Genomic DNA, 19,352 nt, shown 5'->3' with positions numbered 1-19,352 from the left:
GTTTTTCATTTCAGTTATTGAGAGTTTTTCCTTTCATTTTAAATCCTCCTCACTAATTTGACTATTTGGTGTATTATAATTGAAACCTGGCTCATTGTTTGGCAAACTTTGAGGTTGTGCATTACCTAATGTCTGAAGCATGGTGTATGAGTACTGAAATGTACTGTTGGCCTCCAGATGCTGGGATACGAATGAGAACACTGCCCTCTGGTGGGTGATCAAAGGACCTGTGGTGGCATCTATAATGGTATGACACTTACTGGTTGCTCATTCAGTTTTCCTTTTGTCATTAACTTGCTCACCTGCAAATGCAAAAGCTAAATGTCAAAGTCTTTCTGACAGTGGCCCCAGTTTAAATCCTATCTATCCTAATGTGGTGTGAAGCAAAAGGGAAAATAATTTTTTATAGACAAGCGTGTGATTGAGTAGACCAGTTTTAAAGGCAACCAGCAACCTCAGCTTGCTACTTCCTGAGGAAGAAAACCAAGCAGAGAAGGGAAAGACCTAATGTTCAACTGACCGCAGTGAAAATATTTTCTGTTTCATGTCAGATCAATTTCGTCCTCTTCATTGGAATAATCGTGATCCTGGTCCAGAAGCTGCAGTCGCCTGATATCGGAGGAAATGAATCGAGCATTTACCTGTAAGTTACAATCAGTGGGGTTAAATGTGAGTTCAAAAATGTCAAAATGTGGATGAAGAATTTATGCTTTAATAAATTTGATTGCTGTAGTTTTCTAGATCTTGCAACCCTGCTACTCACAGAGCTAGGATTCAGAATTTTAAGTTAAGGCTGGCACTATTACTTTTTTTCATCTTGTCAAAAAATCCCAAAACCAGCATCAAAAGACCAAAAAGACCAAAACCTACAACCAACTGACCCTACAGAAGGTATCATCTGTATATTAAAAGCTGGGTGATATTTTTATAGATGCTAACATATTAAATGCATATGTTGCACAAGGGTTATTGTCTCTCTTGTGAGTGTCACAAACATGTAAATCCAGCCATTTTTTTGTAATACTCTGTGATAACCTCTGACATGTCTGCCTAGATTATTTTTTTTTTAATTTCAGATTCATTTGTAGAACCCAGTGTCAGAAAGTTTGAACCTCATTATGGAGTTGTACTGTATCCAGACATCACTCCTGCTCCCCTCCCATCGGATAGTATCTTTGGAGGCACAGCAGATAATACTTTTGTCTTCTGCAGCTTAGACCTGAGTGCGCGTGACCGAGTGTGGAGATGTGTGTGCGTGTGAGACTGTGCGTCTGTGTCCCTAAAGACATTGTCTTTGTTGTATTGTGTGTTGTCTTTGTGCTGTGTAGCAGCTGTGCTCAGAAATGCTTCAGTGAGCCCACACAGGCTGTTCAGCATTCGTGCAGGATGTCAGAGTTATCCACCATCACACTGTAAGTGTGTGTGTGTGTGTGTGTGTGTGTGTGTGTGTGTGTGTGTGTGTGTGTGTGTGTGTGTGAGTTTCTGTCTTGTGTTCACTGCATGTGTGTGTTTATGTGTGTGTGTTTGTATCTTACACCAGGGGCTCTTAAAGTTTTAGGGGTTTTTAATTGTCAAGGCTCAGAAATGCATTACCTCACTCACAAAACAGAACAAATCTAATCAGTGCTCATGCTTTTGAAAATGTTCTAATCAATAAATTATGAAAGGACTCATTTACGGTTAATTTCTGTTTGTTTAGATTTATATTTCTGGTGCTGTTTTTTATTATTATAGTTACTATTAGTTGCATATCTCCTTCCATTATGATAAAACATTTAAAAGAATTTGACATTTTGGGATATTGTTTTCTTGTTTTCATGCTCAGAGTTGGATGATAGGAGCAACACCTTTTTATTAGCTAAACAAGAGTAAACAGTATAACCTCACTATACACTTTTAATCCATAAACTGCCAAAAAAAAAAGTTTAGATTCAGGTAAATATAGACAATGTGTTAAATAATGAGTTGTGAGGATTCAGATATATCTAAATATATAAGATTTTGTTACCTGAACTTGCAGTGTTAAAAAAAGATTTTTTTTTAATAGTGCAAGTTTATATTAAGAAAAAACAGTATGTAGAAAATTTCTGCATTTCAAAACATCACATATATTTTTAAAGATTTCTTTTTACAGTGTGCACTTTCTCCATTCCCACTTTAGGTGCTAAGCTAGCGTCACACTAAGTGGACAGATAAACAGGTGACCTTCTCCTGTAACTCTCAGCAAGAAAACGAGTCAAACTCTAGTTGTGAAACTATTTCATAAGGACCCCTGGCGACACTGGACCGCACTGTAGAAACCACTGTTTTGCACAGTTGTGTCCACCAAGTGTTTGTCTGTATTGTGCCGTTGATATTGTGCGTCAGCCAGTGTTGTTGGCTCCATCATACACACCACAGTGTAATGACACAGCTTCATGTGACTGCCATAAAGTATCAAACAGTGGCAGTTGAGTGCGTTCTTGCCGGTGTCTTGACCTAAAAAGAACTGATACATTAAAATAAACCTCAATCGTGAAGTTAAGAATGGATGTGCGGTGCTATTTTATTTTTCTGACTGTCAACAAATCCAGTCAACTACTTTTGACCTAATATTATAGAGCTTAAACAGCTGGGCTATGCTGATTTTTAGTCGCTAAAACTGGGTTAAGCAGTACAATTTTTAGGTGATTTAGAACATTTATTTATGCATGACCGTGTATGTGGAATTGAAAATAAACTGTAGTGCTTGTTAAAAAAAAAGTTCATCTAAAAATAAGAATACATCATTGATCTTTTTTTATATATACTGGCTAGAAATGAGGGGTTTTAGACTACAACAAAGCAGTTTGTTGTTGGTTTTGGTCTTTTCAGTGGGTTTGTTGACATTAAGAAAAATACAGAATACCACCAGCCTTTACCTCAAACACTTTAAGTATTTATTTAAGGAAATACTCTTTTTTTATACAAAGCTGAGGATTAATATATTATTATATTAATAAATAAATTTTAATATATTTTTAATATATCAATATATAAATTTGCAGCTTAATGAAACATTTAAGAAACAGTATAGTAGTGAAATGTGGCACAGCATTACATCAACAGTGCATCTCTAGTGTCACCTGACCAGCTCCAGTAAATCTACATTAAAACAACTTTGATTTGTGTCTCACTCAATCTCATTAAACTGTTTGTTGTTGTTTGTTCAGGCGTCTGGCACGCTCCACCCTCCTGCTCATCCCTCTCTTTGGTATTCACTACACCGTGTTCGCCTTCTCGCCTGAAGATGTCAGCAAGAGGGAGAGGCTTGTGTTCGAGCTGGGCCTTGGATCCTTCCAGGTACACTCCTGCAGCTCCTTCATCATCCAGTTTTACTTAAAGAAGAGATGCCAGATGATGAATGAGAGAACATAATGGGACAATAAATCATTTGAATATAGAAGATACAGCAGGATCTTAAGGAGAGTGTTAGTAATAGCCAAAAATTATCTTCTGCAGTCATTATCAACAGCTATGAAAAGTGAAGAGGAGCTAAGTACATACCCCATAAAGCCTTTTTACTGGAAGCAGTTGTGAAACTGTGAAAGTAATATTGGGCAGCACATTAAGCAGTAAGAGTAACAAATAAATGCTATAAAGCTACATGCAGTTAAACACAATGCCATTAAAATGAGCCCTGCAACAATTAAACTGGATTTATAAAAGGATAAAATAGATGGAAACAATTATTCTATATTGTCTCCGATGCCAGGAGGAAATGTGTTTATCAGTGAAAGATCAGCATCAGTAATGATGAAAAAAAGACTAAAATATCTTCAGTGACTCACTTAAATTATTTTGTTTGTTTCATCCAATAAGATGCCATTAGGGGGTGATCAGCTAACATGCTAGGTAGTCAATTTCTTTTGTGTTTTTACATTTTTGACAGCACACTGAGGAACACATTTATAGACAATTGTTTTTGTTAAAGTAAAGCTAGATGTAGATACAATGGTCCACAATTTTACTGGCTCTATTTTTCTAAAGTTGAGAGTTCATGATAGGCTTTTCTAAGTCTGTCCTTTTTCTAACGAAAAGCAGGCACGGCTGTCATCATCTTCCTAGTGCAGGTTAACCCTTTACCTTCATTTGCATTTGATTTATTTTGTGCTAAGTCATCAAAGGGTGAAGGGAGAAGGCATTTTAAATTTTATTGGAAAAGAAAGTGCCTTGGAGTTCTTTGAGGATTTAGCGTATGTTTATCCTTTTCAAAGAACACCTTAAACAGAGCAGTTTGAATCCAGGAAGTGCTCCTTCTCAGGAACAGTTGAACATTTATTTTATGCGTATAGTATTTATTTGATGAGAAAGATAAAATGCCAAACCTTATAATGGTTTTGTTCATTGTTTTTAAAAAAATTATGGCTTTTTGTCATGCATTTTGTTAGGCCTTGGTCACCTTAGCTGGCAGTAAACTGACAGAGACAGGTATCTGTGGCAGATATGTCTTATCAGCCTGGTCACTTACAAAATGGTAGATGTAAATATAACCATTAATTGTAGGTAAAACTAACTGCTGATGGCCAATTTTTCCAAATAATGTACTTTGATATACATTTAACATCCCAAATATTGAAGAAACCTGTATGTTGTGCACAGCAAAAGCAGAAGTCAGTTTTCCTCTTTCTTTTCTCTTACAGTGCTTATAACATCAGTGCTATACATATATAGCACAGCTGTTATAAGTGTTGCTTGATTATATTAAATGTATATATTACCACAGTTAGATTAAACTGAATCTCAAGCAAATTTTCTCTCATTTCTCTTTCAATTTTCTCTCCATCCTCCTCCTCAGGGCTTTGTGGTGGCTGTCCTCTACTGTTTCCTCAATGGAGAGGTAAGCTTCCCCCTTATTTATTCATATACACGCTCACTTCTTCATAATATTTTTTATAATATTTCTTGTGCTTGCAATTTCAGGATGAATCTCTGTGCTTATAATCCTACCCAAATTAATATAACTTAATATAATTTTTATCACCATTTAATAAATTTTGTATAATATACAATATTTTAGTTGTAAGCAAATATGAGGACAGATAGTATAACTTCTCCCATGAAGCATCTGCAAGTGATGCAGAAGCAATCTGTCTGTTTAATCATATAGTGTAAGAAATATTAAAAATCTAATGAGTTATTTTATATTTATGTAAAGCATTAGTTGGTAAATACTGGCCAGTGTTGAAAAAAGTGTGCCTTCTGAGAACTGATGACCTTTTTCCATATTTTCCCCAGATCAGCTATAATTTAAAAAATAGAGTAATTTTAAATAAGAATCTTAAAAGGTGTTTCAGTTCTAATGTTTTATATATCAGGACATAATAAAAAAAATATTCTGTCCTTACCAGGTTCGAAAATTATTTGAATACAGATGAACAACAACATACACTCCACTTTGTTCCAGATGTCTTTTGGTTTGTTCAGATGCAGTTTTGCAAAAACTAAACTGAGGCTTCCTCTTCACAACTCTTTGAAACAGGCCATATTTAGTATATTTTTCTGATAGTACTGTCATGATCTTTAACATTTAACATGCTGACTGAGATCCATAAAGAGAGAGATGCTGGGTCTTGGGGTTTTTGCAGTTCCTCTGAGCACTGCATGGTCAGACATTGGGATATTGGAAACTGTCTTGGTTGTTTTCCACTTTTGAATATTTTTTCTCACTGTAGAATGATGGACTTGAGTTTATTGACCTTATAACCCTTTCCAGATTGAGTAGCAGCAACAATTGCTTATTTAAGATGGTTGCCAATGTCTTTCCTCTGGAAAACACAAGAACCTGAAAAGTCAAAATAAGTCTTTTTATAGAGGTGCTCACACTTGCTGGTTATCAGATAATTAAGGTCATTATCAGTACCTCACTGCTACTTACCCTGTTAATTCCTCAGGAAGCGGAAAAGGTATAGATAGTTTTACATACACAACTTCTCCATTATTCATATTTACTTAATTTTAATACCTGCTAAGAACCAGATTTTTTTTTAATACTATGTCCTGATACATAAAACGTTGGAATTATTATCTATTATAAAAGCCATGTTATATTACAGTCCCAAATCCAAAAAAGTTGGCATGTGTGCATGTCTTTCGAACGCTCTAGATCACGTTAGTAAACTCTTCTTTCTAAAAACCTCACCTTTACTGTACCTTTTCATGGAGCTGGTACAGCTTAAAGTACATTAAAAATGACCTTGTGAAGTTTCTCCCTGAAGGTGCAATCGGAGATCAAGAGGAAATGGCGCAGCTGGACGGTGAACCGGTACTTTGCTGTGGACCTGAAGCAGCAGAGGCATCCTTCGTTGGCCAGCAGTGGAGTGAACGGCGGGACTCAACTGTCGATCCTCAGCAAGAGCAGCTCACAGATACGCATGTCAAGCCCGCTGGCGGAGAATGCCAACATCAGCCTCCCGACCTGAGCATCTGATTTGCTAGAATCAACTTCAAGGTGCCGTTCCACTTACCTACATCAGACCAACCAGAGCAGACCAAAGTGGCCCCTCAAACCTCTTGCATGTAGTTAATTCACCTTTAGAAAATGAATCTTTCTGAAAACATTTACTGGAGATTTTATGTCTTTATAATTTAATATTGAAGTAATATATTTAATTTATCTCACTACCTTAGACTACTTTAGGTTGCAATTTTTATGATTAATGACTTAAAATTAATATTTTTGCACAACTTAAATTACATTTTATTGATTTAAACTCTCTTTATATAATATTTCCCCTTTTATTGTTTTATTTACATTCAGATAGGAGATGGTGCCACAAGAGACACTACTAAAATCATAATAATAATACATTTTAAGAAATAAATAGCTTGATATAAAGTATGGGGTCATATTTGGCTGTTGGTGTAAAGTAAATGTGCTTCAAAGTGCCACACTGGTTGCCTGACTGGATTTCATTACAGCCCAAAGTTAATTATCAACCAAACGTTCGCCTTGCTTGTAAAAAATGCTCATTGTTTAAATGTTTTGTCTTGAATTTAAACATTTTCTACTTTCAGCCGTAAGTACAGAGTATGTCAAAATATAACTTATATATAAAGAAAAAAAAAACAACTCATGGATTGTGTAAATAGTGACCTTTAGTGTCTAGATCAGAATTTCTTTATTTAGGATAACGCAGTATTGTTATGACCTTTTCAAATAAAAGGAACTGGAGCCCAGATCTGTAGACTACATCCCATATCCAGAGGACCCAGAAGATCCTGCCCACTCTAGTCTGGACTATTTTTTGTATGATATGAAAAATAAAAACACATACAGTATTTATAAAAGAGATGTGAACGAGCAGTGTTTCCCAACCTTGGGAATCCCAAGATTAGATTGAATTAGAGGGACTGTGAGATGTTAGCCATAATGTGGACATTAATATTGGTTTGTTTTTCCTTCTAGTTCCTCATCTTGATGCTTAAAATAAGCAGCCTGTCCTCACAGAGTGTGATAATGGGTTGTGAGTTGACTTAGTTTTGGTTTAAGCGGTTACAGATCAGAAAGGTTGGGAACCACTGATCTACTATCTGAACCAACTAGAACCTTTAGCTGCTCTACTAGTGGAGCTCGAGTCCCCTTTTCCCTTTTCAGACAGATTTGTTTTGCAAACTGTGAACATAAACAGTACATGTGCCATATAGTGGATGCTTTCACCCAAAGCTCTTCATAGTGCCATGAGTTTAAATGTACATCGTTTTATTGTAGGGGAGAGATTTCCACTGTCAACATGCTCTTGAACATAACAGATTTCATTGTCTCTTGATCTCTTTCCTCCAAGCTTGAGACCATTGTGCCATAATAAATTGTTCCTACTCTAATTTTAACCATCCTGCGCTCATATTCCAAAGTGCCTAGTCGGTCACAAATAGCTATAATTTTTACATTTTTACAGGTAATCTAAAGGTGCAGCGAGTCATTTCAAAGAATGTACAGAGTGGTGGATTTCAGTGTAGATTGAAGAAAATATGCTTTTTTCCATTGTGTTTCTCAAAACTTTATTAGTGAATTTCTCATCATTGTCAGTTTATTAACTTACACATAGTGTAAAAAGAGTACTGCTGAGTAGTTTTCCATAATTTGTATTTATTTTATTTATCTCTTGGTTTACAGCCATGATGTATTTACAACACTCATTTTAGCAGCAACGTGAAACATAAATGGCTTCAAAACAAAACAAAAAAAACAAGTGGTGTAACAGTCAACATTAAATGCTTTAATGTGACAGCTCTTGACAATCGCTGATTTTTGCTCATTTTTCTGTTTTGTTTGTGCAAAAAACAGACTGAGAAACAATAATTGTACAAGTGGGGAAATTATTTAATAGAATAAAATGTGAAATGATGTAAACAAAAATAATTTTTTCACCATATTTATTTTATGTACCATCATAGTTGGATTCTAAGAATGTAGTATCTTTGAACAATGAATTGATGATACTTTACAGATAAGGATGTATATTTATTTTCCATGAAATGGTGCCATGTAAAGTGACTATATGTACAGTATACATGCTTTTTTGTGCATAAAACATAGTTGTGGTTCTAATGTATGATTTCATTATTTTGAGTGATGTGGTGTTCTTGGTCTAAGTGCCATAAATGTAGTGTCATAAGAAGTGAGAGTGGGAGATGCATAGCAAAGTCTCTCAACACAAGAAGCAGATGCAACCTCTGAAAAGTAACATTATATCAAATGCATCATCTTTGCAGCTTGTGGACAGTAGAGTGAGGACAACAGACAGGGGACATGATTTTATTCAAATAGATTTTTAGAGGTGGAACAACTGCAACAGACAAAACACAAAGTGTGTAAGAGAGTGTGACTTTAAACACAAACACTCTGCTGCTGCTTAAGTGTTTCTATCACCAGCCGTCACTCTGAGTGTTAAACAGCTCAGATGTAAACGACCATGTCTCAAAGCTGTTACTGTATGTGAAAAAAAGAAGAGTAAAAATGACTCCTTGCTCATTTCCGTGCTGCGTATTTGTCTACCACAGGGTGGCAGTAAAATGTTAAGGAGAGTGGAAATTTTTGACAGGCACTGTTTTGCTCATGTTTAGAAATGTAGGATAGGGGATAGAGATGCTTATATGCCATATTTTTATTCTTTTTCTACATCTGTTTTTGTGACAAGCCCAACATTTTGATGTCCATAATAAAACTTAAATTAACATTGTTTTGTTTTTTCAAAACAATGTTAGAGATATGTGTAGAGATATGTGTTTTTCTGTCATGCCATATCTCAAATTCCTCCCCTTCACTTTAGTGAACTGTGAACTGTGTCAGTTTTTAACCATACTGTGAGATTAGAGGAAATCTGGAGAATTTGTTTTGATTCTTAGCACTAGAGGAAAACTGAGCATTGTAGCTTTTAGCTAAATTTTGGCTAAAAGAGACCACACTGCTTTTCATAAACCTCTTCTTGCATTTATTTTAGAATTATTATAACAAACTAATGTATCAAAGAGAAACCCTGATATTTTTTTTTAATATTATATATAGAGATATATAATAGCGTGATAACACGCTTATATCTGTATGCTAGAAAAAGAAGCTATATCCAGTGATTAGGGAAACAGCTAGCCTCTGATCCTCATTTAACTCCCTATTTTATACCCAGACCAAAAATACAATATATATAATTTATGAATAAACCTAAAAGGCTGTTTCCCATACCTAGTAGATTTCTACTAGCTGGAAGGGACTTTTTTTACTAGAAGAGAAACCCCCCCCCCCCCCCCTTAGCTAAATAAGCTACCTGGACAGCAAGCTAATATCTTGTCTTTTTGCCAGCATTTTTAGCATCAATCTCATTTAACTTTCTGCAAAAAAAAAAAAAAAAAAGTAAATGAGTGTTTCTAAAACTGATTAAAAAAATATTTTGACTGTAATTATTCTATGTGGCATATCTCTGTGTTAAGATGCTGTTACTTTGGCGGTTGTGCTTGTTGAGCCGGTTTTATGATGTTTTGAGTGTGTGTTAAGTCTTGATTGCCAATGAATTGAATGTACCGTTGTCGCTCAGCTGCTCTTAAATGTTGCCTGCTATAAATTTGCCATAGTGTACAAATGATGTCTTTTCTTTATCATGTATGCATACTTTTGGCACACAGGTGGACCTCTTGACTAAGACCTGCAGTGTTTGTGGCTGTGATTTTGTACATTTCTTTATGTACCAGTTTTCAGTGTGTGTGTGTGTGTGTGTGCGTGTATGTGTGTGTGCGTGCGTCTGTGTTTGAAAGTTGGAGACTGTAATCTGTATGCATGTGTATGTAATGACAAGCATTTAAATATATGTAAATTCTCAGTTTAATGAAGAAAAAATATCTATGAACTTTCATCAAAGTTAAGTTCTACCTGTGACAGTGTGCCATGTGTAACAAGCGTTCTGGTGTCCAACATTCATGTCTCCAGTTGTGTAAAATTGACTGCAAAATAAACTTATCGGTGGTAAGTTGTTGTACTTGCAAAGAGTGTGATTCATTATTCAAAGATGGAAGATTTACTTACATTTACTATTGGTGTAAGAAGTTTACATACACATGGGTGTGAATGTCATGGCAATTTGGGGCTTTTAATAATTTCTTTGAATTGTTCTTTTTCCAGGATGAAATGATTGTACAGTATCCATCTTTAATGACTTTAAAAAATAAGAATTATCCACACAAGGTCAAAAGTACACGTATAAGCTCAAAGGTATACCTACATCGCCACTAATATTTGATTAAATACAGAATTGGTAGAGTTCATTTAAATTAGTTGGTTTCCTGGCATCACTTGGCTTTAAGTATAGTCCACAAATTTTCAACAGGGTCGAAGCCAAGACTTTTAAAAAGGTCATTCCACAAGCTTAATGTTAGCCTGCTATATTCATTCCAAAACCAGATCCAAGTTTAGGATGATTGTCCTGTTAGAACACCCAATTACGTCCAAGCTTCGGGCTGTTGATCTCAGGTGATGTTGAAGAATATGGAGGTAGCGCTCCTTCATTATTCTAAACACTTTGTTGAATGTACTAGTATCACTGACAGCATAACAGTCCAAGAGCACCACCACCATGCTCCTCCAAACATACCTCGTGCTGTCGGAGCCAAATAGCTCAATCTTTATCTCATCTGACCGTAAAACTTTTTCCCCAGAAGACAAGTTGCTTGTCTATATGTGCAACTGCAAATTTCAGCCAAGCTTGAAGGCAGCAATTTTGGAATAGGGGCTTCTTTCTTGATCAGCGCCTAATCAGGCTAAGGCAATGTAATACTGGACCCACTGTGAACAGTGACGCTGGTGTTTCAGCAGTTTCCAGGCTTGAGCTTTGAGCTTTTGTGGTTCCTGGGTTGTTCCTGAATGCCTTATCAGATCTTGGCAAAGTGATGACACATACAAATAACTTGTACTTATGTACAGTTGTTTGAACTGATGATCTCAGAATTTGCAGATGTTTAAAAATGGCTCAAACGTTCTTCTTTTTAGAGTTTCATTGTTCCTTGGACTTTACCATTGTTCTGAGTATCGGTCAATCAAACAAAGAAAAAGAGAAACTACCAGTTGTAGTCAATTATGATTACTGATGAGAAGTTAATATGTCTTTGCTTTATCAATTCAAAGGACATTTTAGACCCTGAATATGTACTTTTGACTCTGTGTATATTAGAGAAAATCCGAAATAGCTTAAAACTTGTGCGCCTAATTCTTGCTTCTTGTTCTTGTTTTTTTAAAGTCATTAAAGATGTGTGCTGTACAATCACTCCATCCTGGAAAAAGAACCGATCAAAGAAATCATTAAGAGTCCAAAATCACCATGACAGTCACACCCATGGTGTGAAAGTCACAACTGTGGAGAATAACAGGATTTTTGCACTACACGTATAACTTTATTGCGGGGGATTGCACCCAGTGTGAGTAACAATCTTTGTTGGTGTCTGTGCTAAAGTAACCTGAGGGGTACACTTTGGAAAAACTATCCTAAAACATCATCCACATTAACTGTACGACTTTGATAGATTTAACAGATAATCCTGGGTGCTTGTTATTATTGTAATTATTATTATTCTAAGGGTTTTTTGGACATAGGCATTCAAGACCAGTTTTGGTCCTCTGCTCCATACGGGATTTAAAAGTAATTTAAAAAAAGAGTTTAAAATAAAATAATTTATCTAAAAAAAACATTTTATTTAAAACAAGTTGGCTTTCAGTTTATGACTGCAGAATTTGTTCAAGCAAAAGTCAAATCCAAGACACAGAAAATATTTCTTACCAGTTATTGTGGGCAATTGTGTTTATTCAAGCCAAAAAATAAAACGTTTGCTTTCAGCAGCATTAAACTGTTACCCTCATTGGAGTACCAGTTCATGAGGAGAACCACCAAAGCTTAATGTTATATTTCACAGTTTTCTATATTTTACATTTCCTACGATTTATAAATTATTCTATTCGATAAAAGTTTCATCCCATTTTATTAAGTATAGCTTCTTGTGTATATTGTATAACATATATTATACTAATTAATATATACATAAAATAAAATATTATTATACAAGTTGTATCTACTTATTAGGCCAATAGAAGCGGGGATAGATGGGCTCAGTAGGATCACTGAGATATCAGCTGCGACAACCAGAAGTGTTTTACATTCATTATGAATCGAGCAAGTAGGGCCTATAGGCATAATTTTTAGGTCTGAGGAATAAAGAGGGTCTGAGGAAGGTGAGGTTTGGCTTCAGGTCCAACATTGTATTTGGTGAAAGGAAAAAATGTGCTTTTCTTAGGTCCTGGTTAAAATTCTGATAGAAAGGAAATCCACTGAATACTTTTAAAACCACAAATGTTCATCTATTACTGTGCATTACATGCACGGGTACACTGCTACAGTGTTTGATGTCAATTGTGTGTAGTTAATCTGGTACTATCTTTATGTTACAGATCTTGTATAGTGAAATATTTTTGTACACTAATGTGTCTGCAGCTTTGCTGAATATAAAGACTTAAAAAGTGCAGGGCTGAGATCCAGCATATGAAGTTAAACCAAACTTAACTTCAGAGATGCTGGATGAACTATTACTTTAGGAAATATAATTAAGCAAGCTGTTCCCAGTCTTTATGGTGAGCAAATCTAACAAACTGCTGCTTAAAATAATTACATAATTACATAATTACAAATGCAAAGGCTTAATGGTTGTACAATTCTCAATATGTATTTGTGTGCACACATACTATAAAATTTATATACTGACTAGAAAAATCACGTGAACGTCCCCTGAGGTCGGAACAACAACACAGAAAGTCTGAAAAGACATCTTGTGCATCTCTGCAACCCCAGGCACATCTCACAGAAAGGCATAATTTGACACCCTGGGGTGAGGAAGTGTTGTAAAAGCACATGAACACATAGAACTCTGAAAAATGACTTCCAAACTCTAAAAATTGGACCACTTGAGGAGCACTTGAATGCACAAATAAGAGGTGCTATGTTTTATTGTGCTGTAACTTTGGACCATTGTCAGTGTGGGTAACCAGCCCAGTGTTGTTAAACACAACAATTTTATGACATTGTATTATGTAAATGCCAGGCACTCTTTTAAAAATTTGGTATTTCTTTAAGTGCAACTAGTACATCAAATGCTCATGATTTATCACATCTGACAACACCATAAATATGTGGAAAGCAGCAAATAAATATTCACAAATCCAATGGCTCATCATCAAACCAATAAGTTAAGACATGATGTACCAATTAATGGCAATGCAAAATGCTTGTCCTGGAAATAAAAAATTATATATAGATATACATAATATATATTTCAGTCAGTGAAATGCTAAGTGAGCAAGCATGCACAGATCCAGAGTGGTCCTTCAAAAGTTTCCAGCATAGACTGCTCCTGCCGCTTGCAGCACAGAACTATTTCACATATGTTAGCGATTTCCCAAATCCAGTGTTTCCACAGCTGTCTCTATTGCAGTTTCTCATGTCATGAGCCCATTGCTCAAAAGTTGTCTTCCATAATGATGAAAAACACCCATCACTTGACAACTGGTCATTAGTGGTTCCTGGAGGCTGTTGGGTGTAATTGAATGCAAAGATTTTTTTTTTCTCTAATACGTCTCTAATTCACTTCTCTTGCTGACCCTTGTGCAGCTGTAAAATATGAATTTCCCCAGTGTGGGATAAATAAAGTCTATTTCTATGTCTAAACAAGGAGCTTCAGCACTACAGCCCACATTTTTTAAAAGGCACAACTTATACTTTGCAGACACACAGTCGCCACTTTTTTTCACAGTTTTACTACAGCTTGAGATAAAAGCCCCTTTTCCATTAGAACCTACTCGGATCGACTTGCCATGGTTCGCCACGGTTTTCAGGGTCTTCTATTAGGTCATAGTATCTGGACCAGGTACTAACATAGTACCTGCTTGGCCAGGGTTCATAGTGAACCGAGGTTTTGCTAAAATGTGACGTGGTCAGACTGCATGCCACCAATTGGCTAGTCAGGGGCATCGCTCAATGAGTCATGATAGCGTCCCATTCACGAAAATCAAAAACACTTATTTTGAAACCCGGTAACGAGGGGAAATGGCTACAAAAACAATGCCATGGTCCCCAAGTCTGATGAAAAGCCACAGACTGAACAGCAGGTATATTCTTGCCTCGATGTCCACCTTTGTTATAGCGTTCATTTCATACATTAACCGTGTATTTATCGACGCTCCGCCCTGTTTCTATAACAATGACCATGCACATTAGGTGGTACTCAGTTGTAATGGAAAACCAGTCGATCCGAGTCAAGACGTGGGTGAGTCGTGGTGAATCAATCCGAGTAGGTATTAATGGGAAAAGGGGTTAACTAGACAATGTTTGTAGACAAATCACTTTCATTCAAATGATGACCACAGCAGCATGCTAGCAGCGAAAGCAATCACAAGGTTGGGGAATACACATTTTTCCCTAGAAACAGGGGGTTGCTAGGTGGTTACTGACTCTATAGGCCTGTTTAACCTCCAGCAAACACTTTTAACTAGTTGGGAAATAAACTTTTTTCCTTCTAACTGGTAATTTCCAGGTAGTCACTGACCCGCCTCTAGGCCAGTTTTTCTTGAATTTTGTGTTTTGGTGGATTTAGTAATTTCCTTTTGATCAGTTTGCTACTGTGTTACTGTCACCGCTGCAACTTGACACCTTTCCTGAAACCTGGTTTGGTGGCTTTATTAGGTGGGGTCAGTGTTAGCCTAGCTCCTTGTTTTGTTTTTAGCCTGCTTGCTAAGTGCTTGCTACCTTCAACAGCTGTTAAGCACTATTATGACAGTGTCTTGACACTGCCTGCCAGCATACACACAGTTAAAAGATGACCTCCGCCAGGTAAAGCAGGAACTGGAGAAAAAGGATGAGCTAACCCTGGAGTTCTCATCTGTCATCACTACACAAGCTAAGCACTTAGCTTCTCTACACTCCTCCTGCTGCAGAACCAACTGCTTTTCCACGCATTTCCTCACTGTGACACCATACTCCCCTTCTGTCCAGTTCTGTTTCTACTGGAGGTGACCCTGTCATATACTGTCAGGTCAGCTGAATCTGTGGTTTGTCTTAAATGTCTTGAATTAAAACCTAATTTTTTATAGTATAACATTTCCTTAGTCTTTTCCCATTATTTTTGGTTCTTGTCCTTCTAATGTGTGTATGCAGGAGTGAATGTACTGTAAGATGTTTGCCTGTGTTTGGACTTGTACATTACACATCCTGTTTCATCCAAACTAGGAATTTTGTAACTGCATTTTTTAAATAAAATAATTATTGTTGTTACTATTATTAACATTGCCGTTAGTATCATTATTAGCATTACTATTAGCATTATTACTGCAATGTCACCATGCTTGCACACTCAAAATGGCAGAGAAATTAACATCTGAGGTTTGTCGTCATGAGTCTGCAAACATTTTTGCTCAGTCATTAACTCAGGGCCAGCTCTGTCCCCAGGTTTTCCTCTTTCCTCTGTGCTACCGTGACATCCCTACAAATCAACCACCATCGGAGACGGTCCAAGAAAGAGCACGCTGTGTTTCAAATGAGAAATGTGTGCTGTACCATCCTTGAACTGCAGCCACAACTGCTTCTGAAATCAGTATAATGCATCCTGATACATTTCCTCCTCACTCACCTGTGCTCATTCTGGTAACCTGTTCTTACAGAGGGGTTGTTGAATTAATGTCATCAGCATGTTCAGCTCCAAGGACTGATTCATTTTCCCCCCTCCTTTTCCTTTGTGAAACATTTTCTTCATTAATGATCTCTGAAATCATACAGAAGAGATGTTGCCACTAGAAGCAGGCAGCCCGAGCCCCCCATGAGTCCGAATTGTGATCTGAGTGATGCTTCTCTTAGCTGGTGTGAGATGACTTTGATTGTGGCACTTCCACAGCCACCTCCGCAGCTCTGTTTGGACCTGCAAACAAATAGAAATTGCAGAAAGTTACAGATGCCTAGGCTTTTTGTTCACCTGTTGAGCAAAATGGTTAATGTCTCTGCGATGCTGCCATTTACCCATACCAAAAAATGTGTTTGAGGTTTTCACTCCAAAGAATAGCTCTTACCTCAGGGCAGCTATTTATGATAAATGTTTGTATGACTTTTTTTTATTACACAAGCTTCCCCTCCATTTGCCTACCTCTCCATTCATGAAACAGTAAAGAAGCGCCACCACAAACCCCTGCAACATAAAAGACATCTGTTTCAAGATAAAATCATAAGAGTAAGAACTGATTGCATGTACAGTCCGCCTAAGGGAAAACAGTGACTTGTGTTGCTAACACTTAATTGCACAAAGCATCACAATAACTTCAGAGAACAAACAAGCAAAACAGGATGAAGCTGCAGGCTTTGAAGAAGTCATTCGGTTGCTGATTTATTGTTGTTTGTTAATTCATTTTGTCATGTTTATGGGATACATTTTGTGCTGCATAAATGTCAACATTCCACATAGTTATAGTCTTACACATGCACAAATATTATGGAGTGGTTATTTATGACCGTGATTATTTCAGCCAGCAAGGGCTGCCGCTCTTAGGGGTCGCCATAACAAATCATCTGCTTCCATTTCTCCTAGTATCTAGTATTCCTAGTCTCCTCTTCTGCCACATATTCATATGAATGTACTCTTCCTACATATGCCCAAACCATCTCAACCTTGTGTCTCTATCGCTCAAGCTGTCCTTCTGATATTCTAATTTCTAATCGTGTCCATCCTGGTCACTCCCAATGAAAATCTTAACATCCTCAACTTTGCCACTTTCAGGATCAGCTCCTGTGTTTTTGTCAGTGCCAACATATCGAAGCCAAACATCACAGCAGGTCTCATTAACATTTTGTAAACCCTCCCTTTTACTTTGGCTGCTATCCTTCTGTCACAATCATCCCAACACCCATCTCCACCAACTCCACCCTGACTGCACTCTCCTCTTCACTTCTGCTGTGCACCCTGTATTCTGTCTTGTATCTACTGACTTTTATTCCTTTTTTAACTTGTCCATCACCACTGCATACAAGAAGGTCCTCAGAGCTGATCCCTGATGTAGTCCTACTCCCACCTTGAACTCATCCGTGTCTCTGTCTCCTACTGCATCTCAGTGATATACTCATACAATACCACAGTCCCTCCGAGCACACAATCAATGACTTCTCTAGATCCATGAACACACAGTGAAGCTCCTTCTGGCCTTCTCTATATTTCTCTATCAACTCTCTCAAATATCTTATCTGTAGTGTTGTCTGTGAAGGTTCTCAGTCATCCAGATCATTGCAGTCTAAGGAGCTTGGTGAGAAAAGTGTCTGGACTTTTCACCTGTCATCCGAGAAACTTCCGAGAGTGCCAGACCCTCTTGGGGACATTCCCGTAGGGCTTAAAATCTGGGACTCTCCACCAGTTGCTCTTTGAACTGAAGAAGCTTCTTAGATGAGAGGTGAAACGTCTTCAGTCCAGATGCTTTTCTTTCCAAGTTCTGTAGTGTTACTTCTTGGCATGAACCCATACTGCTGCTAACTGATATCACCTCTCTCCTTAAACTCGCTCCATGAACTACAACTGCATGTCTACATGGGATCACTCATCAGCTTTATCCCTCTGTGACCTCCTGTTTTAACTTTGCGCATAATCTTGATAAATTGGGAGATACAATAGGATATCAGTGTGCGCAGGTTTCTCTAAAATATAATGATCGAGTTGATAATTCAGTGAATTTTAGAGGGACAGGTGCTGGAACAGACTGAGGGATGGATGGCAGACACCTCACCATCACATAAGTTCATCTGGCCTTCAGCCGACGAGCTTTAGTTATTATTGTGCATGCACAGGTATAAATATCAGTTCCATGATGATTCAGATTTGTAACACCTGTGCTTCTAATGTGACAAGGAAATAAATCTGCTGGGAAGAATTTCAACTTGAGCAATGTGAGTTATTTATTTTTAGCAATTCTTTGTGAACTGTGATTCTGAAGTTTTATACCTGAAAGGAGCCCAGTCCCAGCTCGATGTAGAGTCTGGCTGCTACTCCAGTGTTCTCAGGCAGGAAGGCAAATACAGTGTAGTGCATCCCAAACAGAGGAATCAAGAACAGGGTGGATTTTGCCAGCCTCCTGAGTGAAGCAAAAAGAAAGGAATGAAAAAAGAAACCCTAAAAATAAGTCCAGATAATGATGTAACACTTTGAAAGATTACAGTGTGTTACCAGTATGGTCAGCTACTTTCAGTCATGTCAGAGGTACAAGTTTCAAATGCCAGACAGACTAAATTCGTCATTCAGGTTTCATCAAAGCTACAATGGTGGTGTCAGATTTTCATTACACTGACCTTTAAAACAACATCGTCATCAGGCCAATCAGTGGAAAAGATTAAAATGTCAAAACACAAAACCTGAACACATTGTGCTTAGTTCAGCTCATATCACTGATGTCTAAATATCATGTAAATGTTGCCATTTAATTTCTTATGACATTTTGTTGAAACGGTTTCCCGCAAGTAATGCGGTTTGAAAAGAGCAACTCAACATCTGCTTCATCATCAAAAGACACTGAGAGAAGTATCATGTTTATGCTCTTCATCATTTACTTTTCTGTATATCCTATTGAGATTGGAAAACCTAGCTGGGTACAGATCCACTCACAAGACTATCCAGTCCATCAGAGATCAACAGACAGCTGTTATCCTAACAACTGACATGTGTGTGTTTTTTATTCTCACTTTAGTTTCCTCAGTGACACTCTCACATGTATGAGGATGTTGCAGTATATGTTTTAGTCATCTAGATGTTCAGATTAAACCATAAAATAGGTCTAATCAGAAATA

At 37.1% G+C, this 19,352-nt stretch overlaps 2 protein-coding genes across 6 annotated transcripts in view; one reads left to right on the top strand and one right to left on the bottom strand.

Annotated features, from left to right (window-relative positions):
* Window positions 1-10,478, top strand: part of LOC146367792 (pituitary adenylate cyclase-activating polypeptide type I receptor-like) — a 34,042-nt gene extending 23,564 nt beyond the window's left edge. For 2 of the 5 annotated variants that reach the window (XM_084913513.1, XM_084913512.1), the window contains exons 10-15: window positions 178-247; window positions 552-643; window positions 1,329-1,412; window positions 3,192-3,321; window positions 4,817-4,858; window positions 6,224-10,478. In XM_084913513.1, the coding sequence (XP_084769639.1) occupies window positions 178-247; window positions 552-643; window positions 1,329-1,412; window positions 3,192-3,321; window positions 4,817-4,858; window positions 6,224-6,448 (643 nt within the window). In that variant the 3' untranslated portion in view covers window positions 6,449-10,478. The remainder of the gene's footprint in view (window positions 1-177; window positions 248-551; window positions 644-1,328; window positions 1,413-3,191; window positions 3,322-4,816; window positions 4,859-6,223) is intronic. The other 3 variants (XM_084913514.1, XM_084913515.1, XM_084913516.1) reach the window with 3 other exon arrangements.
* Window positions 10,479-13,464: 2,986 nt separating this feature from the next.
* The window catches only part of ghrhra (growth hormone releasing hormone receptor a), a 42,279-nt gene continuing 36,391 nt past the window's right edge, over window positions 13,465-19,352 (bottom strand). Inside the window, exons 11-13 of the mRNA XM_084913517.1 lie at window positions 18,514-18,643; window positions 16,678-16,719; window positions 13,465-16,455 (exon numbers count right to left, since the gene is read on the bottom strand). Of these exons, the coding sequence (XP_084769643.1) occupies window positions 16,309-16,455; window positions 16,678-16,719; window positions 18,514-18,643 (319 nt within the window). The 3' untranslated portion in view covers window positions 13,465-16,308. The remainder of the gene's footprint in view (window positions 16,456-16,677; window positions 16,720-18,513; window positions 18,644-19,352) is intronic.

Source organism: Perissodus microlepis, chromosome 18 (genome assembly GCF_051167445.1).
Source record: "Perissodus microlepis isolate ML-2025 ecotype Zambia chromosome 18, ASM5116744v1, whole genome shotgun sequence".
Taxonomy (NCBI): Eukaryota; Metazoa; Chordata; class Actinopteri; order Cichliformes; family Cichlidae; genus Perissodus; species Perissodus microlepis.
This window is presented reverse-complemented; position numbering and strand designations above follow the sequence as displayed.